This window comes from Cetorhinus maximus, chromosome 3 (assembly GCF_964194155.1).
Source record: "Cetorhinus maximus chromosome 3, sCetMax3.hap1.1, whole genome shotgun sequence".
Lineage (NCBI taxonomy): Eukaryota > Metazoa > Chordata > Chondrichthyes > Lamniformes > Cetorhinidae > Cetorhinus > Cetorhinus maximus.
The window spans coordinates 193,015,165-193,042,124 of record NC_135881.1 but is presented as its reverse complement, the minus strand read 5'-3'; the positions used below and the strand labels follow the sequence as shown (position 1 = coordinate 193,042,124).

Below are 26,960 nucleotides of genomic sequence, written 5' to 3'. Positions count from 1 at the left end.
GAGTAGACTAAGGTTTTCTTTTCATCTGTAGATAGCTAATCGTAAGGAAGTAGCGCATACAAAAGAGTTGGTGAAAGTCTAAATGGAAAAAGTACTGGGCCCTGATGGCGTTCATTCTACAATCCTGAGGAAAGTCAGAAAGCAAATAGCATAGCCTTCTGACATCTTTCAAGCATATGGAAGTTGTGTCAGGGAACTGGAGAGTTGTCAATGAGAGTCGTCTGTTCTAGAAAAGAAAAGGAGATAAATTTGTTAATTGTAGAGTAGTCAACTTTATATTGGCGTTGGGTAAATTTATAGGAGGCATGGTTTTTTAAATTCGTCCTTGGGATATGAGCATCACTGATGAGGCTGGCATTTATTGTCCATCTCTAGTTGTCCTTGAGAAGATGGCGCTGAGCTATTGCCTTAAACTGCTGCCATCCATGTAGTTCAGGCATACCCACAGTATTGTTTGGCAGGGAGTTCCAGGATTTACCCAGCAACAGTGAAGGAATGATGATGATATATTTCCAAGTCAGGATGGTGTGTGACTTGGAGGGAAGCTTGCCTCTGGTGGTATTCCCGTGAATGTGCTGCTCTTGTCCTTCTAAGTGATTGAATTCACTGAATCAAAAGGTGATCTCGCAGGAGCCTTGGTGCAGTGTATTGTAGACATGTGAGGTGATACATTTTGGGAGAAAGAAAGAGAGGAAATGTATACAAAGTGATCATTTTCAAAAGAAGTAGAACAAAAGAGACAGGTACACAAATCTTGAAAAGGGAGAAAAGTTGATAAAATGAAAAATTGTGTATGGAATCATATGTTTCAGAAATAAGGGCACATGGTACAAAAGCAAAAAGCTTTATGCTAAACATATACCATATGGCCACATTTTAAAAATTGTGGCAGGTTTTGGCCCCTGTACTTTAGAAAATATGCCAAGACTAAAAAGAGGGATCAGAACTGATTCAGTAGGATAAAAGGTTGTATTAATTAAAATAAATTAAAGAAACTGGGGCCGTTTGCACTGCTAAAATTGATACAGTTAAGAGATGATATAATAGAAATTTCCAAAATAATGAAGAGTAGATAAAGAAAAATCTATTTCTACTAGCCAGATTCTGTAGCTGGAAGGTATAAACTTAAGATCACCACCAAAAGAACAGCAAGGTTAGAAGATTATTTTTTCAACAGAAATATGATGGAACATACCAGAAACAGTGGTGGAAGCAACAGCAGCATGCACTTATAAAGCGCTTTTAACATTGACAAACATCCCAAGCTGCTTCACAGAGACGTAGGGCAGAATTTTACAGCAGTGGGATTTTACATTCCCGCTGAAGTCAATGGGGATTATAATGGCTCGCCACGTTTTACGGCCCCATCCCCGCCAAATCAGGGCCGTAAAATTCTGCCCATAATGAGACAGAAATGGATGCTGAGACAAAGAAGGACATATTAGGACAGGTGACTAAAAGTGGTGGATTTTAAGGAGAATGGATAATAGCTTTCAAAAGCGAAGTGGTTAAATATATATATATAAAAATGTAAAGTATGTATGCTGAAAGGGCAGGAAAATGGAAAGTAATGGATAACTCAGTGTGAATTCTGTTCTGCACTATTCTGTGATTCCAGAGTTCTAAATATGCTACATCTGACCTGTGAGTGCTAGTTGCTGATACTGAATGCCAACGCTAACCTTGATGGAGTGCACAAACTGACAAAAAAAATTAACCTTCTTTATTGAAAGCCTCATTACATTACCGCAAATAGCCAATATCAATTTAAATTTTAATCCTTTAATAGTGCCAATTAGTACTGCTTTTGAAAAGTAACTAATAACCTCATTATTTTGTAAGTTTTAGTAGAATGAATAACCCTCTGAATTATTACCTTGAAGCAGAGCTTAAGAAGTGAAGTGTCTAAATATTAAGGAATAAGATACCATGAAAATCAACATGGGAGCATGATAGGATTACAGTTTTGGACAGCACATTACCTAAATGTGCCAAAAGTATACACCAAAAACAATAGCACAAAACCCTTGAAGTAAGAATTTGAATAAAATTTGTAATCTGACAGGCTTTTTTAGACTTGGGTAATTAGGTTGATGGATGTATATTTCCGTTCACATATCTGCTTCAATTTAGTCTAAATATTACAATATTTGTGGCATCAATGCATAATGGCAACAGGTATAGTCAATGGCATAATGCCAACAGATATAAGTAAACCTCAGTTTTCTAAATGTTTTTGCAAAACTGTCCATATGTGTATATTTTTCCTCTTCTACATTTCTTCCCTCCTCTCCTGAAGGCACTGATTCTTGCTGGTGTATGGCTCCATAGACATCCGCTGCCCTCCAGTACCTTAGCCAAGTATGTGAGAGTCTAGACATTGAGTGCCGGCAGGCTATTTGACTCCAGAGCATCACACATGAGAACGCTTCTATTCTCACCCAATGTCTATACAGCATGTTGCAATATTCCAACAGCTCCAACAAACGGTAGCTCAGAGTGGCAGGATGGAATTCCATACCCACAATTTCCCACAGTGAAATCTTCCTCTTAACTGTGCTATCGTAAGGGCATGCCAAGAGGGTTTGAGAGCCCGTCGCCCTGGACTGGTTTTGCGCACCATTAAGGCATTCGCTAAAGATAGCATTTAACCAACCCCATGCCCAGGAGAAAAGGATAAATGATAGGAAAGCCATAGTATGGTTAGCATAGAAAGGATAATAATTAGGAATAGTAAAAAAAAAGCAGATTTAGTACACACATTTGGGCCATCTAACTCACTAATATTGCTTCTATGTTGATTTTATGCTGTGCCAGCATTACCAGCTCGTGGCACTAGAGATAACAGCAACCCCAAAGTTAAGTCATCTGATTCATTAAGGCCAGCAGCTGGTAAAATGCCACCAGGTCTCAACTCACAAGTCATAGAAAGGAGCAACCTGGAGCACTAGCGTAACACAAAACCAGTAAACAGTAGCTTTATTTTTTTATGAATGCTCCACTATTACCCACAGTTTGCATGATATACATATTAAATGAGCACAACAATCAGAAGTTTTTTGAAATGACTGTTTCAAAAATTCTGCTATTTTACCATTAAGTTGGTTACTAAAGCAAGTCTGAGCTACAGTAGATCTATAACTGCCACAATATCTTATTTTAATCTAATACCATCCTTAACCTCCTTGGTAAGCCTCAGATGGCTCTTCCTCACTGAGTTTTTGTTTTTCAATGAAATGTACTTTTGTTGAACATTTTCAATTGTTTCTTTAAATGTTTTCTACTGTTTATTTACTGCCATACCTTTTGGTCTATTTACCATATCAATCTTAGACAGCTTTTCTCTCATACCTATGTACTTGCCTTTGTTTAAGTTTAAGATTATTGTTTCTGATTAGAGTATGTCGTTCTCAAATTTAATGTGGAATTCAAATGTATTAGGATCACTATTTCCCAATGCATAATTTATCATGACATTATTAATTCACCCTACCTCATCACACAATACTAGATCTAATATAGCTTTATCTCTAGTTGGTTCCACAACATATTGCTCCAGGAAACTGCCACAAAAGCATTCAACAAACTCATCTTCTAGACCACCTTTGCCAATTTGATTGGTCTAGTGTATATGAAGATTAATGTCTCCCTCAACTATTACATTGCCTTTGTTACAAGCTCCAATAATTTCTTGTTTAATGCTTTGTCCAATGGTATAACTACTGTCAGGGGGCCAATAAACTGTTCCAACCAGTATATTCTGACCCTTGCTATTCCTAACCTCCGCTTATACTGATTCCGCTTCCTGATTTTCTGAGCCAAGATCCTGTCTCACTAATGTCCTTATGTTATCCTTTATTATTAGGGCTACCCTCCTCCTTTTCAATTCTGCCTGTCTTATCAAAATGTTGTGTACCCTGGAATACTTATTTCCCAACATTGGTCACCTTGTAACCATGTCTCTGTAATGGTGATTAGATCTAAGCCACTTATCTCTATTTCTGCCACTAGTTAGCTACCTTACTGCAGATGATGCACGTATTCAGATGAAGTAACTTCAATTTTTTTTTTTACTACTATTCCCTGCATGAATCTTATTCTCTAATGCATTATTACAATTAAACTCTGTCCATTTCTGTCTTACTCGGTTTGTCTTTACCCACATTGATGTACTTTTCTATTGCCTCAACTTTTATCTTTCTAAATCTCTGTTCACCCGAACCCTCTTCCGCTTCTATTAGTTTAAAGCCATTTTCCCTACTCTGACCATATTTACTGGTGCATCCTTGTTTGTACGCTCTGTCTCTTCCTGTAACACTATGGTTACCATTACCTGTATTGCTACCCTGCACTATTTCCTTGGCCTTTCTCTTTAACTTTCCAGATCTCTCCTCACATAAACCCACACCACCACCACCACCACTATTTCATTTGAAGCCCTCTCTTCAGCTCTAGCTGTACAACTCACCAGAACACTGGTCCCAGTGCGATTTAGTGAAGACCGTCCCAACGGTACAGCTCCCTCTTTCCCCAGTACTGGTGCCAGTTGCCCATGAATTGAAATCCATTTCTTCCACACCAATCTTGGAGCCACGCATTCAACTCTCTAATCTTATTCACCCTATGCCAATTTGTTGGCAGCTCAGGTAGTAGTCCAGAGATTATGTGTGGCTTACCTTTTTTATTTAGTCGCTAGCTACTCTTACTCCCTCAGTAGAACCTCTTTCTTAGTCCTACCTGTGTCATTGTTACCCATGTGGACCATGACAACTGGATTCTTCCTTTCCTACTCCAAGTTCCTCTCCAGCCTGGAAGAGATGTCCTTAACCCTAGCACCAGCTGGCACACAACCTTTGGGACTCAGATAACAGTATCTATTCCTTGTAACCATACTGTCCCCTACTACAACTACATTCCTTTTTGCTCCCCTCACTTGAATGGTTCCCTCCACCATAGCGCTGTGGTCAGTTTGTTCATCCACCCTGCAGTCCCTGGTTGTCCACGCACACTGCAAAAACCTCTAAATTGCTGAACATTTTCAGGGGTTGAGGCTCCTCAATTGCTACCTTGTGGGCCCCCATACTTGCCGCACTGACAGTCACACACTCCTGTCCCCGAACAAGGACCAAATCAGAAGTACCTAGCCTAAGGTGTGTGACTGCCTCCTGGAACAAGTGTCCGGGTAACTTTCCCCCTCCTTGATTCATCACAGTGACTGAAGCTCGGATTCCAGCTCATCAACACTTGTGTTTAATTTAACTAATTAGGTTTCAATTTTAGAAATATTACTCAACTGTTACCTGTAGTTATATTAAGTAGTTTAACTAATTAAGCTATAAATTTAATGCAATACTTGCATCTCCCCAGTACCTGTTTAAACTACTGCCCCCGTTTAGAGGGATAAAATATTAAAACTTACCAACCAATCACTTATCTTTACGCCTAATTAATGCCTGGTATAAAAATCAGGACCTCCTTGCCCCTCTGCACCAAATTCTCATCTGCACCAAAGTCACAAGTTAGCACTCGTTCCTCAAAGCACTCTGCCCTTGACTCACTCGTGCTTCCACATTCTGTGTGGTAGCAAAACCTATTTACTCTTTTGGAGAGTTGGTGACTGATACCCAAGTTGCACCTGCTAAATCAGCTTCCTGTACAGTAATCAACGTCTATTCAGGCAACCACGTTCAATTGATTAACAGTAAACAGCTTCTGCCGGGCAGTTTCTGTTAAACTGGGCCTTTTAGCTAGCATACAGTTTTAAAGTTCTAAGTCAGAGTCTGAGGGGGAATTTTCTGTGCTCGTTGGCGTCAGGTGTCATGGCAGGTGTGAGAGGACAATATAGCGGGAAAGCAAAAAATTGGTTTCACGATGTCGAAAAACCAGTTTGCAATCATCTGCTCCGCACGTCAATGGCGGGCCACATTTCCCGCTGCTGGATGTTGGGGACTTCATTGTAATACATCTGAATATCATTAAAAGCCCAGTTTGCCGGAATCATCCCCCCACACTGGATCATCCAAGGACGTCGGCGTGATCTCACAACAGCATATATAAGGTGTGCACATGGCGAGCTGCACTTCGAGGGAACTTGGAGGTGAGTGCACAGTAACAATGCACAGCGCTCGTGAGGGTCGCCTGTTGGACTTCAAGGTTGAGGCGCTGCACATTCAAACGAGGGAACAGGCAAGTCGCATTTTCCCAGCTGACTGACAGTGCGGTGCCAAGGCTAAGGCTGCACTGTGGTTGAGGTGAGTTGTGGAGGGGTGAGGGCTGCACTGTGGTTGAGGTGAGTTGTGGGGAGACAAAGGTTGCACTACTGTTGAGGTGAGTTGTGGGGGTAAGGGCAGTGCATGCAGTTGATGGTAGTGCATAAGCACATGGGGGGAGTAGGGGTGAGGGAAGCGGCCACATATCAGGGAAACCTTGTATAAAGTGACCATTCCTCCGCAGCTGAGACAGTTCAGGCGCAGCCATATTGAGATGCTTGTAGGTGGGCCTCTAGCTTATCTGCCCACTCAAGCAATGCAGAGGCATGAAAGTGCCACCAAGTGCTCCAGAGCTTTTCACCACTCGCACACTAATGAGTGTTTTAGGGGACTTAAGAACAATTGGATGCCTGAGCTCATTGTACAATCTACTTGCGATATCTGGCCTTAGAGCAGTCACTGGTGGAGTTGCTCACAGCCCCTTGCAATGTCCTCATTCAGGATTGGACCAGTCTCCCCCATGGTTCACACTAACAGCACAGCCTTGCAGTGCGGGTTAGAATAATGCCTGCGCCTGAGCTGAGAGTACAGCATGCAGTCCAGGGGGCGAAGCTACCGCCAATCGGTCAGGTGGAGTCTCAGGCAGCCATGCAGCGCACTAAACTCTGGCCATCCAAGGAGTTGCCAGCACACTCTGGGATGCGTTAAGGAGCCTTCAGACTTAACCAAGAGAGGTTCTTTATATACCCATGCTAACCCACGTGTCTCTCTCCTTCATCCTGCAGGATAACTACATCAGGAGTATGCACCCTGGTGACCTAGCTGAATGCCTCATGGCTTACAGAGAGCAGAGACAAAGGAGAAAAGAGTGACGGAGGTGCCTGGCTGGGCAGAGGGAGGAGCAGCACCCTCAGGAAAAAGTTGGGGGGCTAGGGCCCCCGCACATACTGCTGAAGAGCCTCAGCAAGCTGTCACCGGTCGACACCTAACTAGACTCAGGGTCTAGAGGCACTGCTTTTCATTCCTGCAGATGACCGAGAACCAGTGTTGCTGAAGACTGCGCATGGTCTAGGGAACTGGTCAGTCACATCTGCCAGCTACTGCAGGATTTGGCGCCACAGGGACATGGAGGGCATCCACTATCAATGGCTGTGACAGTGACCACGGTATTGTGGCTCCTTTCAGGGCTCCACAGGTGACCTCTGTGAGATATCGCAAGCCTCCACCCACAAATGCATCCATGAGGCCAGGGATGCCACAGGGATCTGAGTGCCCCATGAGTGCAGCCGATGGCACCCTGCACCTGTGGGAAACCTGGGATCCGAGCAAATCCTAGCGCTCTTGCATCCTGGCTTTCCTGGTCCCAGGCAAAATGCACAAAGTTGTGTGCCTTCACAAAGATGGCAACAAGTGGTCAAATATGTCAACCGCAAGGGCTTCCACTCGTTGAATGTTCAGCTGGTGTGCAGCCACCACCAATGCATCCTGCAGGTCTGCGCACGGTTCCCAGGGAGTGTCCACAATTCCTACATTCTCAGTAGGTCTCAGATTCCTGACATCTTCGAGGGCCCACAGGGGCTGCAAGGATGGCTCTTCAGGGACAAGGATTACCCATAGAGAATGTAGCTGATGACACCTGTGCAGCAGCCTCAGACTGCATTGGAGCAAAGTTACAACGAGGCTCATGCCGCAACTCGCACTTTGGTGGAGCAAGCCATCAGGATGCTGAAAATGAGGTTCCGGTGCCTGGACCAGTCTGGTAGAGCCCTGCAATGTAGTCCACAGAGGGTGTCACGCATTGTCATCACCTGCTGTGCCCTTTTCAACCTGGCGCTGAAACAGGGAGAAGAGCAAGCAGAGGAGGAGATGGAGGAGCTGGATGTCTCCTCCGAAGAGGAGGACATCAACGGGAATGATGGTGAGGAGGTCCTCAAAGGCGAGGATGATGGCAATGAAGCCATCGCACTGGCTGAACAAGGTAGATACACTTGGGAGGCCATCATAGCTGCTAGATTCATGGAGGATGATGGCGACGTGCAGTGAAGAGACACCATGGATCCTCACATTGCATCTGTGAACGTTTGACTCCAGTCTGGCTGATGGCAGCGCACATACCCTCTGTGATAAGGCTCCTGTCATGTTGACCTTGGTGCATTGGCATGCCGGTGCGAATACCTCAGACAGAAGACGGACGGACTCCTCCATCATGCCTTGCAATCTGAGGAGTGCAACAGACGTCCCTCCCTGAGCTTGCCTTTGCAGCTGCAGCAACTGAGGTATGACCGAGTCCAGAGGCTCGTCATCTGACTCGAACTCAGCAGATTCTGGTCTCCAGCAGTCCACGCGAGTGCCAGACAGCTGGGAAGTCCCTTCCACCACCTGCTGTGGATCAGAAAGCGCGATGTGCTCACCAGATTGTGGCTACTCTAGAACTAAGTCCCACCGAGGTGTGTCTCTGCACTGGTGGAGGGTGTGGGTGAACGCTGTGACAGGTCTTCAATGAGGGTGCCTTCAGATTCCTCTTCCGAGGTGTCTTCGGGGCTTGATTGGAGGCTGTGGGTTGTGCACTCCGTCGGCTGTTTCCCAGATGTGCCTGCGAAAGCAGGGAGAGATAATTAGTGCATGCCAGTGGCCTGTGAAACAGGACACATCACTTACAGCATGGTTGTCTGATTGATGTTTCACTGCTGGATCCTCACTTGGTTGAGCACCGCTGGCTTCACATGTCAGCCAGAAACGGTCCAGATCTTCACCAGCCAACTAGGTGATTCGATTTTCAAAGTCTGTTAGGACCTGGATGTCAGGCATTCCTCCACCAGTCTGCGATCTCTCCCTTTTGTTGTGTGCCAGATTGTCCTGCCTGAATACAGATGGGAGAGTGTAAGCGGGATGGCTGCCAGGCCAGATTATAAGTATGCCTGGCATGTGTGGGTGGTGAGTGGTGCCATGGACGAGATGAGGACAATGGTGTGTGAGAGAGAGTGAATAGCAATGTCCCTTGAACTGGCAGAGAGTGAGATCCCTGTGGATGCGTGATGTATTTGTGAGTCTGTGAGTTGAGAATGATGAGAAGAGTGACTTACCCTGGCGGAACAGAGGAGATCATTCATCCTCTTGCAGCACTGGGTGGCTGTCCTCTTTTGCAGGGCATTGGCACTGACCACCGCTGCCACTGTCTCCCAAGCCTGATTGATAATATTGCTGCCCCTCCAAAGCGGGGGTAGAGAACGCCACGGTGGGCCTCCATGGCGTCCAAAAGACTTTCAACGGATGCATCCTAACCTGGGGTGGGGGGTTGCTGCATCCTTCTTCTGTTTAGGGACCGTATCTTCTTTGCTGCTGTCCTGGGCTGGAAGCACTGAGAGGTGTGCACGTGGCTGCACTTTAAATATGGCGTGAGGAAACAGCAAGGTGACAGCGTGGTGGGCCAAATGAGAGCTTGCCCGCCATCGAAACAGCGTGTATCTGGGGAATGCATGATTAATGAGATGGGATTGGGACGATATGGTGTGAAAAGCCTCTAATGCGGCCAGTGGGTAAAACGTTTTTTTCCCGCCCGCTACTGCACTTAGTGCATATCTGGGATGATTCCACCCTAAGTGTTAAACTAAATTATAGCTTGAGAGAAACCTACCAAAGATATCCCACCTACACCAAATTCCCAAGTTAGCACTTGTACCTCATTGCACGCAGTCCTCACCTCACTGTGTGCTCTCAATCTCAATGGGGAAAGGATAGGGCAATGGGACAAATTAGATAGCTCTTTCAAAGAGCTGGCACAGGTACGATGGGCTGAGTGGCCCCCCTGTGCTGCATCATTCTCTGAATCTACGAAAACCAAAGAATCAAATTACAACTTGCAGATTCTTTCTCCTGCAGTGAACATCCCTATCACTGCTGTCTCTCCTGATAACCTTCCACCCTTTTGCTATCCCTGCTTCAGCAGTGCTGTTTGCTTTTCTTTGGGCCCTATTCCAATCACACTCATTCCCTCTGTTGCATTGTATTTTCTAAATAAAATGGACATATTAACTGACTTTGTAAAGAATTTAATCACAGTTGATGCTTTTAAGCTATTTTATAATTTAAAAAAAACACAAGGAAGATTAAATGTAATTTTGCACAAGTAAATACATTTTAAGCAAAATAAGAAATCAGCAAAGAATGATAATTGAGTTCAAAAGTAAACTGAACATTACAAGTCAAATATGAGAGAAGAAAGAAGAAATTCACAAAACGTAAATTGGCACCAAGAGCACGCAAAATACAAATAATTGTGGAATAACATAGTAGATTAAATCTAATAGTTTGTATGATGTTTTTGCCCAGGATCAACATCACGGATGATCAACTAACTTTGTTTAATTCCCTTGGCAGCCTTTGCTTCTTTAATAGATTTCACGATTGTCTGGAAAGAGAATCTTGCCCGTAGCATATTTATAAATTAGTTTTCAAGAAATTATATTGAATATCCTTCAATTTTACACTGTCACTTTCTTTTCAATGAAGTTAAAGGATTTCACAGGAGAGCTAGCTCAGAAAAGTTAATGAACCCATTATTGCCATGAAATTGAAGTAACATACAATAGTTGATTCCAGCATCAATTCATATCCTTCTATCAGTTGTATCGAAACACATCATTACATAAGAAATTAGGAACATGGGTAGGCCATTGGGTCCCACCAGCCTGTTCTGCCATTAAATTTAGAGCATGACTGGGGAACACCACTTGTCACAGCCTATCGATCAGAGAACAAACCCATTATCCCTGTTCTCTGTATTCTACCTTCCAGGTAATTTACCAGCCTATGTCACAAGGTTATTTCCAATTCCGTGCCCTTTTATTTTTACTAAAAATCTTGTGGGGATGCTTATCAAATCCCTTCTGTGGACAACATCTGTACATTCCCCCATCTGCCATGCTAGAGACTTCCTCTTGGAAATTCAGCTACAGTACAATTAGACCTATTATTCAAATTTAGGCTGTCTCTACTTGATCAACTGGTACTTGTCCAAGTGCTCAGCTACTCTGTTTCTGATGATATATTCCAATAACTTCTACAATTGATGCTAAACTGACAGATCTGCAGTTGCCTGATTTCTCCCTCCTTCCCTTCATAAAAAAATTGAGTAAAATTTATGAATGTTCCAATTCAAAAGCACAATTCCCAAATCCGAGGAGCTTTGGAATATTATGACTAGTGCACCTGCAATTTCTCCATCTATTAATTATCAATAGCATTCAGAGAAATTTCAAACAAAGTGGTAACATGTTACAAATATCATTGAGAACAATTTATCTCTCGTTGAATTAGTAGCAGTTCTTCCAAAAAATTACACCACATGATTTCATTATCACTCACTCACATTCTTTTCAAAATCAGCAGAAAAAGTGATTTAGAAAAAAGGATCCAATGTTAATCCTGATTGTTTTAATGGTTTGAAATTTAAAAGAGCTCTTGATGATGACAGAGAATCAAGCGTAATGCTGGATATATCAACTACTCAGTCAGACCAATTTCCTACTGTAAAATGCTGAACTAAACCAAACCTTTCCCAGAATGAGTGAATGTGCCCAGAAGGCACATAATTGTCATCACATACGTGGGTGGCCCGGTAAATGAAATTGGTGCTGCTTGTCCCTGCTGTCCCTTATGCATTGAGTTCAGGGAAGCACTGAGCAGAGGTAACTTGCTTCCCACAGGTGAGGAAAGACATAATGGGGAGGTAAAGTCGGCCTTAGTTGTTCTTTCGAGTTATCAACAGATCGCATGTAACTCTTTTCGAGTTGTCTCACACAACTTTAGCAGCCAGTTATAGGGCAAAATTGGTACTTAGCATTTGATCATTTGTCTGCCCTCTTTATCATTAATGACATGTGGTATGGGGAAAGAGAGAACAGTGTTTTAAGGCAATTTAAGGATCATACATAAATGAGCAGAAGCCCAGTTAAAGCAGTTTTCAGTGTTGTTTGGATCTTATTTATTTCTACTCTGTATCTTGAAATAACTTGGCAGCACTGCAGACCAAAATGAGGAAGAACCCAATTTATCATCATCCATATAAGTAAAACCTGTACATTTGTGTCTTTGTGCAGATTTAATAAGGTAATAAAATAGAAACTCCCATCACACCATGAAACAACGCACTTCCTTATTTCCTGTGATGCTTTGCATCATCGACAAGTCCAAATTTTATGAAGTACCTGCAACCAAACAATTCCTTCTTTGGGTTTCTTTTTAATGAATGGTTAATAACATCCTTCATTGAGAAGATCCTCCTCCATGTTCTATTGTAGTAGTTTCCTTATAATATGCCAATCTTGAAGAAAAGAATAGTGTTTTCTGGAACATATTTTGGTAAATTGCTTGTTTAACTGCTGGAGAAGAGGGGGAGCCACAGGTGGAAATGATTTGTGGCTCTGGCACTTGAACTGACAAAACCTGACCTCTGACCTGTATCATGTACCTGTATTAGTGCAGGCCTGTTAATACTTGTATCCTGTTCATCAGCGGCATCGGCTTTCCTTTGTGATACACAAAACAGTGTAGCTCTGCCTATTACTCTGTGTGCAAGACGGGAAGTTTTTTCTGTAGTCCCAGCATTTGCAGACAGACTTTGTCATTAAAATCAGGTTAATTTTATTATCTGCATGTGTTAAAGATGAATCTTTCCCTCCAATTTTTGAAAGGCAGTTTGAATGCAGTAGTTAAAGCCAACAGTTGCTCTCTGATACCTCGCTCAAGCTGGTCTTGGCATGTTGCAGGCTAATAAATTATAGAGGACATCACAGGCAAGCTCTCCTGTGAGTGCATGGTGTTCGTACGTGTGCACTTCCAGCCGGAGTTACTCTGTATCGGTCAGTTACAGGAGCCCTATCTATAGAAATGTCCTTGGGATCAGATGACTCAGCAGGGACCATCGATAAACTTGGAAACTTTCAGCTCTGTGGGGCTGAGAACTAAAAGGACCCTAAAGCATGCAGTGTCAATCCTGAGTGTATATACATTATAGACAGGTGACCTTTCATTATTGCCTGACTTCCTGCGCAGTTAAGATTTCCTTCTGGCTATCTGATGAGGTGGTTGGCTTCAGTATTGAGTCTGTCACCAGTGATAGAGTTTAACAGCAAGTCATGAGGGACTTTTTCCATTTCTCTCGAATAGTTGTTGAAATACACTTGCACAAGTTTACAGTAACAGTGTCAGAAGCTGGACCTTGATATGGAAAGCTTTCGCTGAAGTAAATCTGATTATTTTCCACATGATTTTCCTGAAAGGATGTTATGATTTTCTAGATGTATGTTGGCTGGTGATAAATGAGGCTTTTATATGATGTAATGTGAAAGGTTGGTGCCTTAACTTCCTCCTTCATGGAGCTTAGTGGAGAGAACACTCTGAGCAGGGCTAGCAGACTCTAAGTTTTACTTTTTCCCTGCATCTACCCATTCTCTGGCTTCTGACAATCCACTGCCAAGAGTAAAACATGAGACCCTTAAACCTAAGTTTAATGGGATTTCTCCAGCTGCTGCATATGATGAAGCAAAATCCATGTTGTCTAGAATAACAGGCTGCTGTGTAATTGGCATTCTTTCGCAGTCCATATCCCGGTATCCCTTGTTTTGTCCTGTTTGTGGTTTATCTCCTTTGTCAGTGCGCTTGTCAAAGCCAGTGCTGACTGACTTCATTTCCCCAAAGTGGAACTCGAGCATTGTTTGGGCACTGACGGCATTCTGTCAGCCCCCCTGATGGACAATACCACTGATTTGCAACTTCCTGAGTAGACCAGACAGTTAGCTGTGTATTTCCCCCGACCCTACCACCAACCACCACCCCCCCTCCTCCATCTCTTATCACCCTCGGTCATTAAAAAGGCTCCATTTTCTAGCTTATTTTGTGCTTCTGTAGAGCCGTAGATTGAAATCGCTTTTATTATGAGGTGGTATCCCTGTTTAGACTTGATGAAATGTGAGATTATACTGATAAGATAAGAATGCTGCTGTAAACTTCCCTATGAAACTAGAGGGAAGGAAATTACTACCCGATCTGAATCGAGTCACACTGGTTTGTGACAGGCTTGAAGTAAATACAGATCTTTATTTTTCAAGAGCTATTTAAGGGTCAGTACTAAAAAACTTCAATACTCAAAAGTGAAATTTAAGCACTGGCCCACAGTACGAGCGTGCCCACTCATGCCATGCTGATATAGATTTTGCTCACAAACCAAAAAAAACATACACGTCAGCATTCCTTCATTCCCTTGGTGCCTGGGTTGTTCCACTACTCTGCCTCCATATGAAAGGAAGAAATTCAAAAGTAAATGCCACTTGTGGCTGTTATCGTAGAATTCCTGAACCACATCTAGTCAGATGCACCTTTTTTTTTCAATTTATAACTTGGTCTTACACTTTTAGCAAACGACTGTTGGTGGCATGTCTATGTACATTATGAGCTCTCAGCCTGATCTTCAGTCAGCCAGTATATGAGCCTCGTGGTTATTAACCTTTTTTCAGTAACCAAAGAATAAAGTATGCAGTCCTCATCACTTTGCTATAATACTTAATTTTCATTGCTTTCCACCTAAACAGAAATATTGATTTGCCATTGCCAATGAATAATAGTACCAATTATTTTACATATGAGCAGATGAATTAGAAGCAGGAGTAGGTCATTTGGCCCCTCGAGCCTGCCCCACCATTTGATAAGATCATGGCTGATCTGATTGTGGCCTCTACTTTCCTGCCTACCCCCTATACCGTTTGACTCTCTTGTCAGTCAAGAAGCTGTGTAACTCAGCCTTAAAACATATTCAATGGCCCTGCCTCCACAGCTCTCTGGGGAAGAGAATTTTGATGCTTATACAGCTTTATCTCATGTGGAGGAAACCATCCCATAAAATGCAATCAAAGACTTGGTGCAGTTATTAAAAAGTTAGGTGAGAAGGTTTAAAGAGACTTCTCCAAAATCTTGGAAGTTCATGAACAGCCAGTAAGATATAAAGACGTGACCAGAATACAGCTGACTGTAATCTACATAACTTGGTGACAAATGCTTGCAGTGTTTTGGGATTTTTGAATTCGGAACTGAATGCATACATTCCTGAGAATTTAAATTCATTTAAAAAGTTTAGAATTTGCAGCACAGAAAGGCCAAAAACCCTTTTGCATACAGCTGCTCTTTTAGTGTTGAAATTACTGCCACAAGCTGTAACTAGTGAGCAAACACATATGTCATATATTTGACATTCCTTTTTTGATGAACTTAATCTTACTATTAAACTGAATTGTAAGACAAAGAAATGTTCACGTTTTCAATAATTTTATAACAATATATAAACGGCCTCAACAATAGTTTTCTATAAATTTCCAAAAATGGCTACTTTGATGCGGAATACAAGATGTGAACAGTTCTTTATAGTGTTCACTGAATAAATATTTTTTTAAACCCTTTTTATCTTTTTTCCCCTATCCTTTTGGATTCCTTCCCTGCGCTCCACCCAGACCTCTGCTCTACAATGGTCCAAGCTGGGAAGGGAGGCAGCTTAGCCTTTAGTAGATGGTTGACAAGTAACTCTTGAACTAGCTGTTTTGTTGTAGGGGAGGGGTTGCCCCATCGTAATCCCTCCTGTGACAGTGTGGCTATAATTTGTGCAGTTCAATTTTGTGATATTGTATGTTAACAGCCGTGTAATCTTAAACCTTTCTTTACAAGTATTATGCAAAAATGTTACTGTTGTCTTTATGTGTTTAAAACAGTGCCCATTATTTCACCTATTTCACTGGATATCTGCAATACATTTTGTGTACTATTTGCACAATCACTTTCTCTTGTTATCATGGTTCCCTGTAGAGGTAATTGCATCTTAAATCAATAAGTAGTCATGGCCTGTGTACTTTTCAAAGGTTTATGAGGTTTGCGATGCAGATTAGTCAGTGTTTACATACTCTTAGAAATTAAGTGGGTTTTCTTAGCTCTTAGCACAGATTAATCAGTTCGAATTAGGTGTATTCAAGCATATACAAAGAGCAAAACTGTGCCTCTTCAGTACTTTTGCTGAATAGAAGCGGTGTATTGATAGCACTAGGCAACGTTATCATTGGCCATTTGTGGTTTATCAGAATATTAATTTCTCTGTGCTCTGAAGCTGTGGCCAATTGAAACATTGTGGTTTTGGGAAATAACAGAGTGTACATTAGAGCTAATCAAACATTGAGATGCATATGAAAAAGAATTAGGATCAGTAGGCGTAATAAGATGATTATGTTCAGAAATATGAAATACAATGTTTAATAACTGATGACTGACAATGTGAAAAGTAAGATGTACAGAGGAATGTTCTGTACAGTAGGTTGTAACAGAGAGGAAGCTGTTTTTACAAAGACTCATAATACAGTGAGACTAGCTATACCAGGAATTCTTAATGCTGCAGTTACGTTGCATGACTTTCATTAGTACAAAGCAATTTTTACATCACACCACTGTGAGATACACAATAAATTTTAATGCAACCCTGCATAATTCACACCAATTTGACATTTTTCTGGAACCATATAAATACATAACTGCATAAATTTGTCTTGGGTGGTCATGCAAAACAGACAATCGTGAATTGACAACCCTTTTTGCACTCAGAGTCAAAGGAAAAGAAAACCGAGATGAGTGAAAAACAGGTGACCAATTGGCTATCACGCATTTTGTTGCTGCTGCTGATGCCAAAATTGTATCCCATGGTTTTGCATCACTTGTGTCACAGATCAACTGATAGCATAATGCAACAAGTGCAATGCAGTTTAACATTAACTTTTAATTTTGTGCATGGTCACCAATTGTCTTCTCTGTCCTCTTCCCCTGAAGGTATTTATTCCTTGATGGGGTGATAGTTCCACAGGCATTGGTCACCTTTTGGTACCTTTCCCAAGTGTCCCTTATGCATGTATGAATTTCAACTAGCTATTGAACCACATGGAGCATCACAACAGAGCCAAATCTGAGCTTACTTTATATTCACACATGCTCACTGCCTGCAGGGTCAATAGTTGGCAGTCAAAAGCAGGAATCTTGGTTAGTTTCTTCCTAGTTAATATGGGAGTGTTGAATTTAATTAGAAGCATCCTTGCCACGACTCCAGCTGAGATCAACACAGCTAAAGGAGTAAATCTGGGACGTCACTGCTCTGCATGACTCATGTGCTCAGTGTAAATCTACTGAGCCAATACAGGGATCTCATTTTAGTTTTGTACTGATAAAAATGACTTCATTACTCCATCTGCTCTCATCTAAATTTGCAAACTTATTGGCAATTTGCTGTTAAGTAAATGCTACATTTATGTGTAAAAGTACACACACATGGAACTCTGTTTTCCTCAATTTGAGAGTACTGTGAGCAACCAGCATAATTTTGTACACACATCACAGCACACTAAAAATTGTATTGATTGAACCAGTATTGAGAAATACATTAGGAGCAAAATTGGGATTTAATAAAATTTGTCCAAAGCCAGAACCAGGATGTGGTTTTCCAGCATTGAACTGTACCACTTCACTAATGTATGGGCAGTGTTCTCACACATTCACCATTATAAGCTCCGTGTAATACACTTACTTCTTTGACATGCACCACAGAAAATTTGATTTTGAATATATCAGCCTCTAAAGAGGCTGCCAGTTAACTCAAAGTTTATCGTTAGCTGGCATGGAAGAATCACCAAGCATGATGATCTGAGATAACTAAAATTAAAAGCTGGTGGACTTCCGAATTAATCATTTGAGATGAATTTTTCCAGTAAGCAGTGTAAATGCTGCCCATTTTTCCAATATGTATTCCTGGTCTCCACACTGCAAACTTACTTTTCACTCATTTTTAAATGGGTGATCCTGACTTTAGATAGAAAAACAATTGTTACTATGGGGCAGGGCACTTGAAAATTCACTGAATCCCAATATTTTGCTGTTCCAAGTAAGTACAATGAACATGACCAGCACTTTTTAAAGGAAAATTCCCTTATCACCCCATCAGCTAAAAGTAAAACTTTGGGATTCTGCCCCAGTTCCAACAATGTGAAATAATAGCAAACCTAATCGCAAGTGGTTTGTTGAATTTTTGTTACTCTGGCTGCTCCAAGACTTCCATTTATATAACACTTGCACAATCTCAGGACGTCCCAAAGTACTTTACAGCCAGTGAAGTTTTTTCAATTGTAATCACTGTTGTCGCATAATATTACCAGTAGACGACAATAATGATACCAGAAATAAGCCCCAATGCCTCCCTTCTGTGGAATCATATCCTCCATCTCTTCCTGTGGTAATTTAGTGCTCTTGTACTGTCAGGATCAGTAACTCCTTCATGCCAGTTTCCCTAACTATGTTATCAAGCACTGCTTAAATAGAAGGAAACTGTCCACCTCTCTATAAAAATGTGTTTAATTTAAATTCTGTGGTATTTCAATTTTAGCACTAAATCTACGTCGTTGTGTTAGCTGTATTGCTTAATTTGAATTATTGCAAAATTTTTAAAAATACACGCAAATGTGATTCCGTTGTCATTAGACCTTTGACGACTAATACATGAGCAAAAGTGAAGAAAAAATTGTTGAATGATATTTTTGGCAATTTTGTTTTTAAAAAATTATTAATAGTGCAGCTTGTTTGTATAGCTTCATAATTACAAAATATAATTTTTCAAAGTGATTTCTGCAATCTTTGAAAGTCTGGCCAAGACTTAACCAGCCTTTCAGATTGGCAGGCAGCTGCAGCAGTACCACCCAAATACAGTTACCACTGACCAGAACACTCCACAAGCTACTCTGTCATGTTATAGTATGCAGGATGTGTATGGTGAAGGCAATGTATGACAACATTCTATAACTGAATAGAAATTGAAAAACAATTTGAAAATACTGAGGTGAGTGGCAAGGGGTGGGGAGGTGGAGGTGAGCATTGGAGTGACTTGTGGAAGTGAGGTTTGTGTACTGCATCACGTCCTTTAAGTTAAAAAAAATCAAATCTGTACTTAGTCTTTATAGACTGAGTTACTGTACACTTTAAGCAAGCTCCCCAACAAAGTCCTGTTCCATGAAGGAACCCTGTATTGTGAAAAGGTAGCCAATCTATGTGTGTGGAACTAACACATCTAAAATGGAGAGGTCATATTTACCAAATATAAAATCACAGTCCAAAGAACTTGGCGATATTTGTCAAGTTGTCACATTTGTGCACTGTGTGATTATTGTTTGGTGCTTTGATAAGATCTTAAGCAAGCAAATCTCTATTTCACCCCATTGCCTTTACTGTTCCTGCGCTGTATTCTCCAACCTTAAGTAGTTGGATTAAGTGTGTCTATCAACAGTGCACAATTCTGACAGTAAGTAATCCCTTGCACTTTGCAACAGGTGGAAGGATCTTGCATCAAATTCCTGCTTCCTTGAGATTCATGCATAAACATGTTTAGCTCAGAATGAATATTTAAAATGTATTACCAAATGTAACCTATGTATAATACTTTCCCCCCTCCTGCTTTTGCTAAAATTGTTGTGAAGTTTAAAGTACATGTTGGAGGTTTTTACTAAGTCTGAGTCATTTAAAATGCATGTACATGCTTGCATAGTAGGGAGAGTGAGTGCATGCAGATTTAACCAGAAAAATTAACATTGCATCAGAATGAAATTTGTTCACTTAATCATACAGTGAACGATCCCATTAATTCAAAGCCGTGTAGCTGTTTTTTGGAAAAGTGGATTTATTCTGTAGGCATTTTCACAGTCTGTGAATATGATGCCCTACACTTGTGAAGGTAGAAAATATTGTATTGCAGTCTGCAGCTAAATAGACTTCTTGAAACTGATCCACTGGAAGGATCGTCACTGATATGATTGTGTTGTCACATCTTTAGCTTTAAATCACGCCAATTAAAGTAACTTTTTCAGTAGATACACATCTCCACCTTTAAAAAAACATAGCGATGGATTCCAAATAAACTAATTTGTTCAACACAAAATATCAATCAACTTTCACAGCAGTAGAAAAGCAGCATAATATACTTCAATTGCTAATTATTTTAACATTGTAGAATAATATTTTGAATGATATAAGCTGTAATGTAATATTTCAGGCATTACCCTGCATTAAACAGCTCCCACAGCAGGAAGCACCACAAGAATAACTGCACAACATTCTCTGCAGTGCCAGATAAGTTGAGGCGTTTTGACTGTCACAATAATACTGTCTTTTAAAATACAATTTTAACAGTGCTTTGAAGTATTGTTCTCATATTTTTATTGTCATCACAATGTTTAATGCTAAGCAACCTCCTAATTAGGAAGATAGGAACCATGTAGGTCATTTAGTACCTTGGGGTCTGTTACAATATAAATGATGGCTAACCTGTGCCTGAACCATTAAACCTCCTTTGGCCTATAGGCCTTGATATCCTTATTTAACGGAAATGTGTCAATTTCTAGTCTTCAAAATGTCAATTGACCCAGCATTCACAGTCTTTTGAGGGTGCGAGTTCCAGATTTCCACTACCCTTTATGTGAAGATCCTTTGCTTTTCAATTTCTCTGTAAAATGACCTAGCTCTAATTTTAAGATTATGCTCCCTCGCTCTGCATTGCTCCAGCAGAGGAAAGTGTCTCTGTATCTACACTATTTTAAAAAAAAAGAGACTTGCATTTTTATAGCATCTTTCATGACCTCAGGACATCCCAAAGCACTCCTTGCCAGTGTAGCCACTGTTATAATGTAGGAAATGTGACAATCAATTTGCGCACAGGAAGGTCCCACAAACAGTAATGAGATAATGACCAGAGAATTTTTTTTGTGTGTGTGTGTACCTTGTTGACTGAGGGATAAACCCCCTGGTCTTTTTTCAAAATAGTGCTGTGGGATCTTTTACATCCACCAGAGGGGGCAGACAGGGTCCTGGTTTAATCTCACATCTGAAAGTACAGCATGGCACTGGAGTGCCAGTCTAGATTTTTGTACTCACATCTCTGGAATGGGACTTGAACCCAAAACTTTGAGACTCACAGGCAAGAGAGCTACCTTTATTATTTTAAAAACTTTGACCAGATCAACACCCCTCAGCCTTCTAAACTCAGTGGAATAAAATGAAGTTTATGCAACCTGTCCTCATAATTAAACCCTTTAATTTCTGGTACCAGTCTGGTGATTCAGTGCTGTACCTGTTCCAAAGCCAGACCTTTCTGAAGTTCGGTACCCAGAACTGAATGTGGCACTCCAGATGGGCTCTGACTAGGACTGAAGTATCACCTCCTCCTCTCTATATTTCAGCCTCCATAAGGGCCAATATTCCATTAGCCTTTGTCTTTGCATCTGTGCACTAGTTCTAATTCACCTATACTCTGAAGTTACCCTTTCATAAATTAATGACTGAAGTGAGGGCAAGCAGTCAGGAAAATCCTAGCCAGCAATCATGCGCCTTGGACTCCTGAATGACAAGTGAACGAAGTCCAGGCGTGGACCTACCAAACTATTCGCTAGTGTGCTCTTTCTCATCACTGTGCCCAATGATAAACTGTGTTCACCACGGGTGTAATGTTCCATCGGGCTTCTCCGCTAAGCACCAACGAGTTAAGCTGCCAATATGGGCTCTGGCGAGAGACGGCCTGGGGAATTTTGTTCTCAAGGAGGCGGGTGGAAAAGTGAATTAATACTGGATGGAAAAAAAAGAGGAAATATTTAAGAATTCAGATCATGGGACAGGAAATTCGCTGGATTTGATTATTTACCCCTCTACAAGGTCAGTTTTTGTGCCTGAATAAATTTGGAAAAAAAACATGCACTTCACATTTTGCAGATAGTGACGCTTTTGGAAATGCAAGCGGAGGAACCAAGTGGTGAGAATCGGCTGACAATTTTGATGAGCCCTTCTAACCCCTGGTATTATGATGCCCCAGAGTAGGAATGCATTACTTATAGTTAAAACATCAAATATAGCCAGAAAGGAAAATAAAGCCATCGTTTTAATTAAACGCTTCCAGTATTCTGTAACCGGCTTGTTTATTGGTATAAATGCAACAAAATCCATTGGGGATATTTTTCAGGCAAGTTCAAGGTTAGCGCTGACTGAAAGTCACTGCCGAGTAACTGGAGTTTGAAAGTGTGGGAATGAGCCGTTTAGAAACCGCTGGTTGCCTAATTCAGTCTTTTTTTTAATATACGTGTTGTACGGTGAAAGCGGCATAGTGTACAGCAAGCTCCTATTTAATCACAAATATTCGGGGGCAAGTAACCGAGACGCTCTCTGACAAATGTGATCACCAGCGAAATCCCAAAATTGTGTTTACAGCAACCGTAATTCCAATCAGATTAACGAGCTGATCTATCTAACTTAATAAACAGCTTTTCGGCTGGTAGTGTGTTGCCCTTTTTTTGCGTGCGTTTGCTCTTTGCACACCAGAAGGGCTGGCGCACTAATGCGAGAAACTCGACTCGTCTCCGCAAGCATGAACGCCAGCGGGAACTCGTTCAGGGTGGTACCTGTCAGTGGATCGACCCCCAGCTTACCCCTGACCTCAAACCTGCAACATCCCAGAGAGACTATGTGCTGCCGCGGGGCTCGATTACCCCAGCGCTTTGTGGAGGTTTTAACGAAAGAAGCGGCAATAATCCATTAAAACACAACACTGTAAAACCCAACAGATAGTGTCGTTGACGTTGACCCTGTGATTCATCTTTTTAAAGGATTTTCTACAAGGAGACAGCACCAAGGCGCTGAATAAACTGGGATGGAAACCAAAAGTTGCATTTGACGTAAGTGGGTTTTTTTTTCTCTTTGGATTCGCGAATATAAAATAAAAGAATCTGAAAACTCTCATTCTCCTGCACCCCAAAAAGCTGTGTTGTGGCTCTGTGAATCTGTGTGTAGAGTGTCAGAGTGCGCGCACAGGCCCTACACCTCACAGTTTTATCTTGTGTTGCAACGAATTAACAAATTGATTTGATGTCTCGGCTTCTTTCTCCAATGTAAGGTGTGGCAGGGAGAACAGACCCTGTCGGTCGGTAATGTTGGGCTGCATTGTTGCACTGTTTTCATTTGTTTTTCTCTTTTTTTTTAAATTGCTAATCTATATCTCGATGTTGGTTACATTTGCTGACGGGTTTTTTTTGTTCCTTCGATGTCTGGAGTCCGCGCGATGTCGAACGCCAGTTCACGCTGCCCTGCTAACCGGTGGCTTGGGGCTGAACTGGCCTTTTTAAGGACTTTCTTGCTGAGCTAAAGGTGCTGTGCTTGTGTGCAGGAACTGGTGAAGGAGATGGTGGCTGCTGATATTGAGCTGATGAAGACCAATCCAAATGCCTGAGGCTAGGATACCATTCCACACAGCAGAGCCGCAAGACCTCTCTATGAAACACTGGGTGCAATGCAATAATGGCAAATGATCGACATAGCAAATAAACAAGGAATACAATTTATAATGTGATTATTTTTAAATTGGGTGTTAAACGATGTGCTCTTGACACCAAAACAATACAAATGACTGGGCTATTTATCGGTTGGATGATGGGAGCAATATTTAACAATGAAAGTTTATTTCTGTTTTCAACTGTCTTTAATATTGGAATGATCACTTTGTAAGCGGGTCTGTGTAGGGCGGGAGTGTAGCGACGCTTTTGTACGTTTCTGTCTTGAATAAGGTTCTGTCTTAAATCCGACATGTTGCTGAATCTCCGTCCCATTAAAATATTACGGTGCAGGTTTCTAACAATTCAAGACTTTGGTTTGCTTTGTGCGTGTGTGTGTGTTTTTTTTTTTCCTGTCATTTCTGACCGTTGCAGCGTTCGCGATCGGTCTCATCACTTGTTCCTCTTTACACATAATAGGGTTGATTTTTTTTTAATTTCAAAGAGGAGGCCTTGTACTTTCTATACCGAACCATAATGGTGGCCTGGCTTGAAAGAGAAACTTTCACACAGAATATATACAGTGTGGGCCATTTAGCTTCCAATGAACAAAACGGGCTTAGTGTTCCTAGACCCGGCAGAGAAAAATTCCTTGGAAACTCTAATGAAGGCATGTGGACGTAAATGGGAACAATTTCAGGGGTGTAGGCAGTGCAGTCTGGTTATAAAGGACCCCTCTGTATTTCACACCATTCAACCTGCAGCTCTGTGTCCTTGTAGTTCCGCTCCCTCATTTCTATAATTAGACCCCAGACTGACTCGGGGGTTGGGGGGGGGGGATGCTAGTGATTTTTTAAAAATACACATAGAACGCCCTCCAGTACATATTTAAACCTTTAAAGTAAGATCATTTAAAGTATTTACTTTAAAACTTTTCTTTCTTCTCTGGGAAAGGTACAGGACGCGGTTTTCTTACATTTCAATTGCCCTTCCCTCTGAGCTTTCAATGTTGTATGTTATTCATTGAATCTTGCCGTTTATCCTGGGTCCGGAAATACCCCCCCCCCCCCCCACCTCCACCAACCAAAAAAAAACTCCTTCCTTCCACAGAAACCACCACAAGTACAGCTCTTCAGCTCTCTTACCGTTAGTCTTAACTCGTAATGCAAAGTATTTTCAAATTGGTTAACAGTTACTTTTTCAAGCATTATTCGAACACAACACACGTTCAGGTTTTTAATCACTGAGTGGAGTAAAGGCACTGGAGTGAGGCCGGTCCAAATCGTTTCAAGAACAAAAAAAGTGACACTGGGAGTAGATTTAAGACGGTGTTTATATATGGACGCTGACGGTGAAATGCATTAAGTCTAATTGCTGTATAAAGAAAGGTTTCGGTTATTTCGCTTCCTGAATGTTTGCAAAAGCAACAAACGAAAATCCACTTTAGCCATTGGACAGTTTATCACAGTCTGTGTTGCAGTGGTTTGAATGGAAGAAACCGCCCAATGGAGTTCCGGATGATGCAGAGGGAACATAGTGTAAACGCGGGGTGGGTTTAAGAAAAATGTTATTCAATGCTAGTTGAGTATAATGAGGCAAAGTGCGTCCACATAAAAATGTACATATTCCCATTGACCTTTCCCCGTCCAATTCCAACGCTGTTTTCAGTTTGTTAAAACAAATGGCGAGTCCATTTTCCTGGCATCAAATCTTGCCGTGCGGCGTAAATTGAAAATTCTACAAATGATTACGGCAACTGGGGAGTTGTATTTGATGCATTTGAAATGCACAGCACATTTTTTTCTCTCTCTGCGCAGAGATTCGGTTGATTTAGTGTATTAACAGAACACCTTCTAACAGGCTAGAGTTCCCAGCAGTCAGACAGTGGACCTTATTGACTTTAATTGAGAACACATGTCAGTAGGCATCGCCAAAGTCTGGGAAAAAGATACCAGCCTACAGCAGGATTGATACAGGTGCAGGCATCTATTTTTTCTCTAGAAGCCCTTGTCGATTAAAAAGTAGGCAGCTCTTCACAGGTACCTTCACAAATAAATGCAATTGATCTAATTGTTAAACAAAAAGGACCATCGAGCGCAGGGATATAGGGTTTTAAAAAAACTTAGTGGTTTGATTCGTGTCTACTGCCTGGGAAACAAAACTGTGCCTCAAATTCTGACTGACCACAGTTGCCCTCAGCTGGTGAAAGGAAGCCTTGTCCACAGAGAACACGTTTCTTATTCTATTTTTTAAAAGTATGTACTGCTGTAGGTTTTATTCCAATCTCTTCCCCTCATATAGATCGCATTCTGCAATTCTTTGAATTCGTACAGTTTATTTGTTCCAATGGTTTGCTAGAAGCGACGTAGAACAGTCCAATAAATGATGATCATTTAATTCCTGGGTAGCTAATATGGACTGCTTACTTTTTGGAAATCTCAGACATCTTACATATTAGATTCTAAAATTTTGGGAGTTTTTATTTTTGATGGAAGACTTAAAGCTTCACAATGTTACAAAGGACGCAAAATTGGTCTTGGGCGGATGACATTTCGTTACGTCCAGAGTCACATCCAAATCGCTATACATCAGACACTAAACATTTCAGCATTGCGCGCGCACACGCGAACCAAGTCAAAACTGATCACCGCTTCGGGAATTGCAAATGTGTTACTGTCATGAAACAAGGAAGCAACCACCACCCACCCACACCCCGAAAATATTTTAACGCAGAAATTCATTGAAATAATGTGTAATAAAAAGAACTGTAGTGAATTATGCGAACTGACTTCGTTAAAAAGCCAATTATTTCAAATCGTGAACCCTATTTTCGAACAAACTGGTGAATGTTATTATAATGACTTGTGCATTTCATGGAGCAATGCTTAAGGAACAACACTTGCTGTTCGATGACTTTTCTCACTTAGCTTTACCATCGGAGCTTCGAAAATCCCAGGTTGACGGATAAAGAGCACATTTCCGATTAATACTTCCGAATTGCTTTTCGATAGTGACAGAGAGAATGGAGGTGTATTAATTTCAATTTAGTCGTATCATGATTTCCCAAAGGTCATTCTTAAATTCGAAAAACAAGTGAAATTTTGTCACCTCATCATTGAATCAAATTTGATGCTTAGTATATTTCTAGCATTGAGTGTCAATTTCCTGTCAATTGCTGCACCATCGAATACTCCTCAAGTTAGAAGTACGCGGAACCCAGTAAATATAAACCTGAATTTTCACTTCTCCTCGGTCATGTGAAAAATGCCCAAGCCTCTGCTCTGGTGCGAGCTTGTGGGTCGAACTAGATGCAGGTTTGTAAAGCGGAGAGGGCACCGGCAGATGAGTAATCCTACGTATTTTTTAAAAAAAAGCATGTATATTA

The 26,960-nt window shown here is 41.4% G+C and overlaps 1 protein-coding gene across 1 annotated transcript in view; it reads left to right on the top strand.

Moving 5' to 3' along the window:
* The window catches only part of gmds (GDP-mannose 4,6-dehydratase), a 663,771-nt gene extending 639,831 nt beyond the window's left edge, over positions 1-23,940 (top strand). Inside the window, exons 10-11 of the mRNA XM_078539480.1 lie at positions 22,916-22,984; positions 23,473-23,940. Coding sequence (XP_078395606.1) covers positions 22,916-22,984; positions 23,473-23,535 — 132 coding nt within the window. The 3' untranslated portion in view covers positions 23,536-23,940. The remainder of the gene's footprint in view (positions 1-22,915; positions 22,985-23,472) is intronic.
* Positions 23,941-26,960: the final 3,020 nt, after the last annotated feature.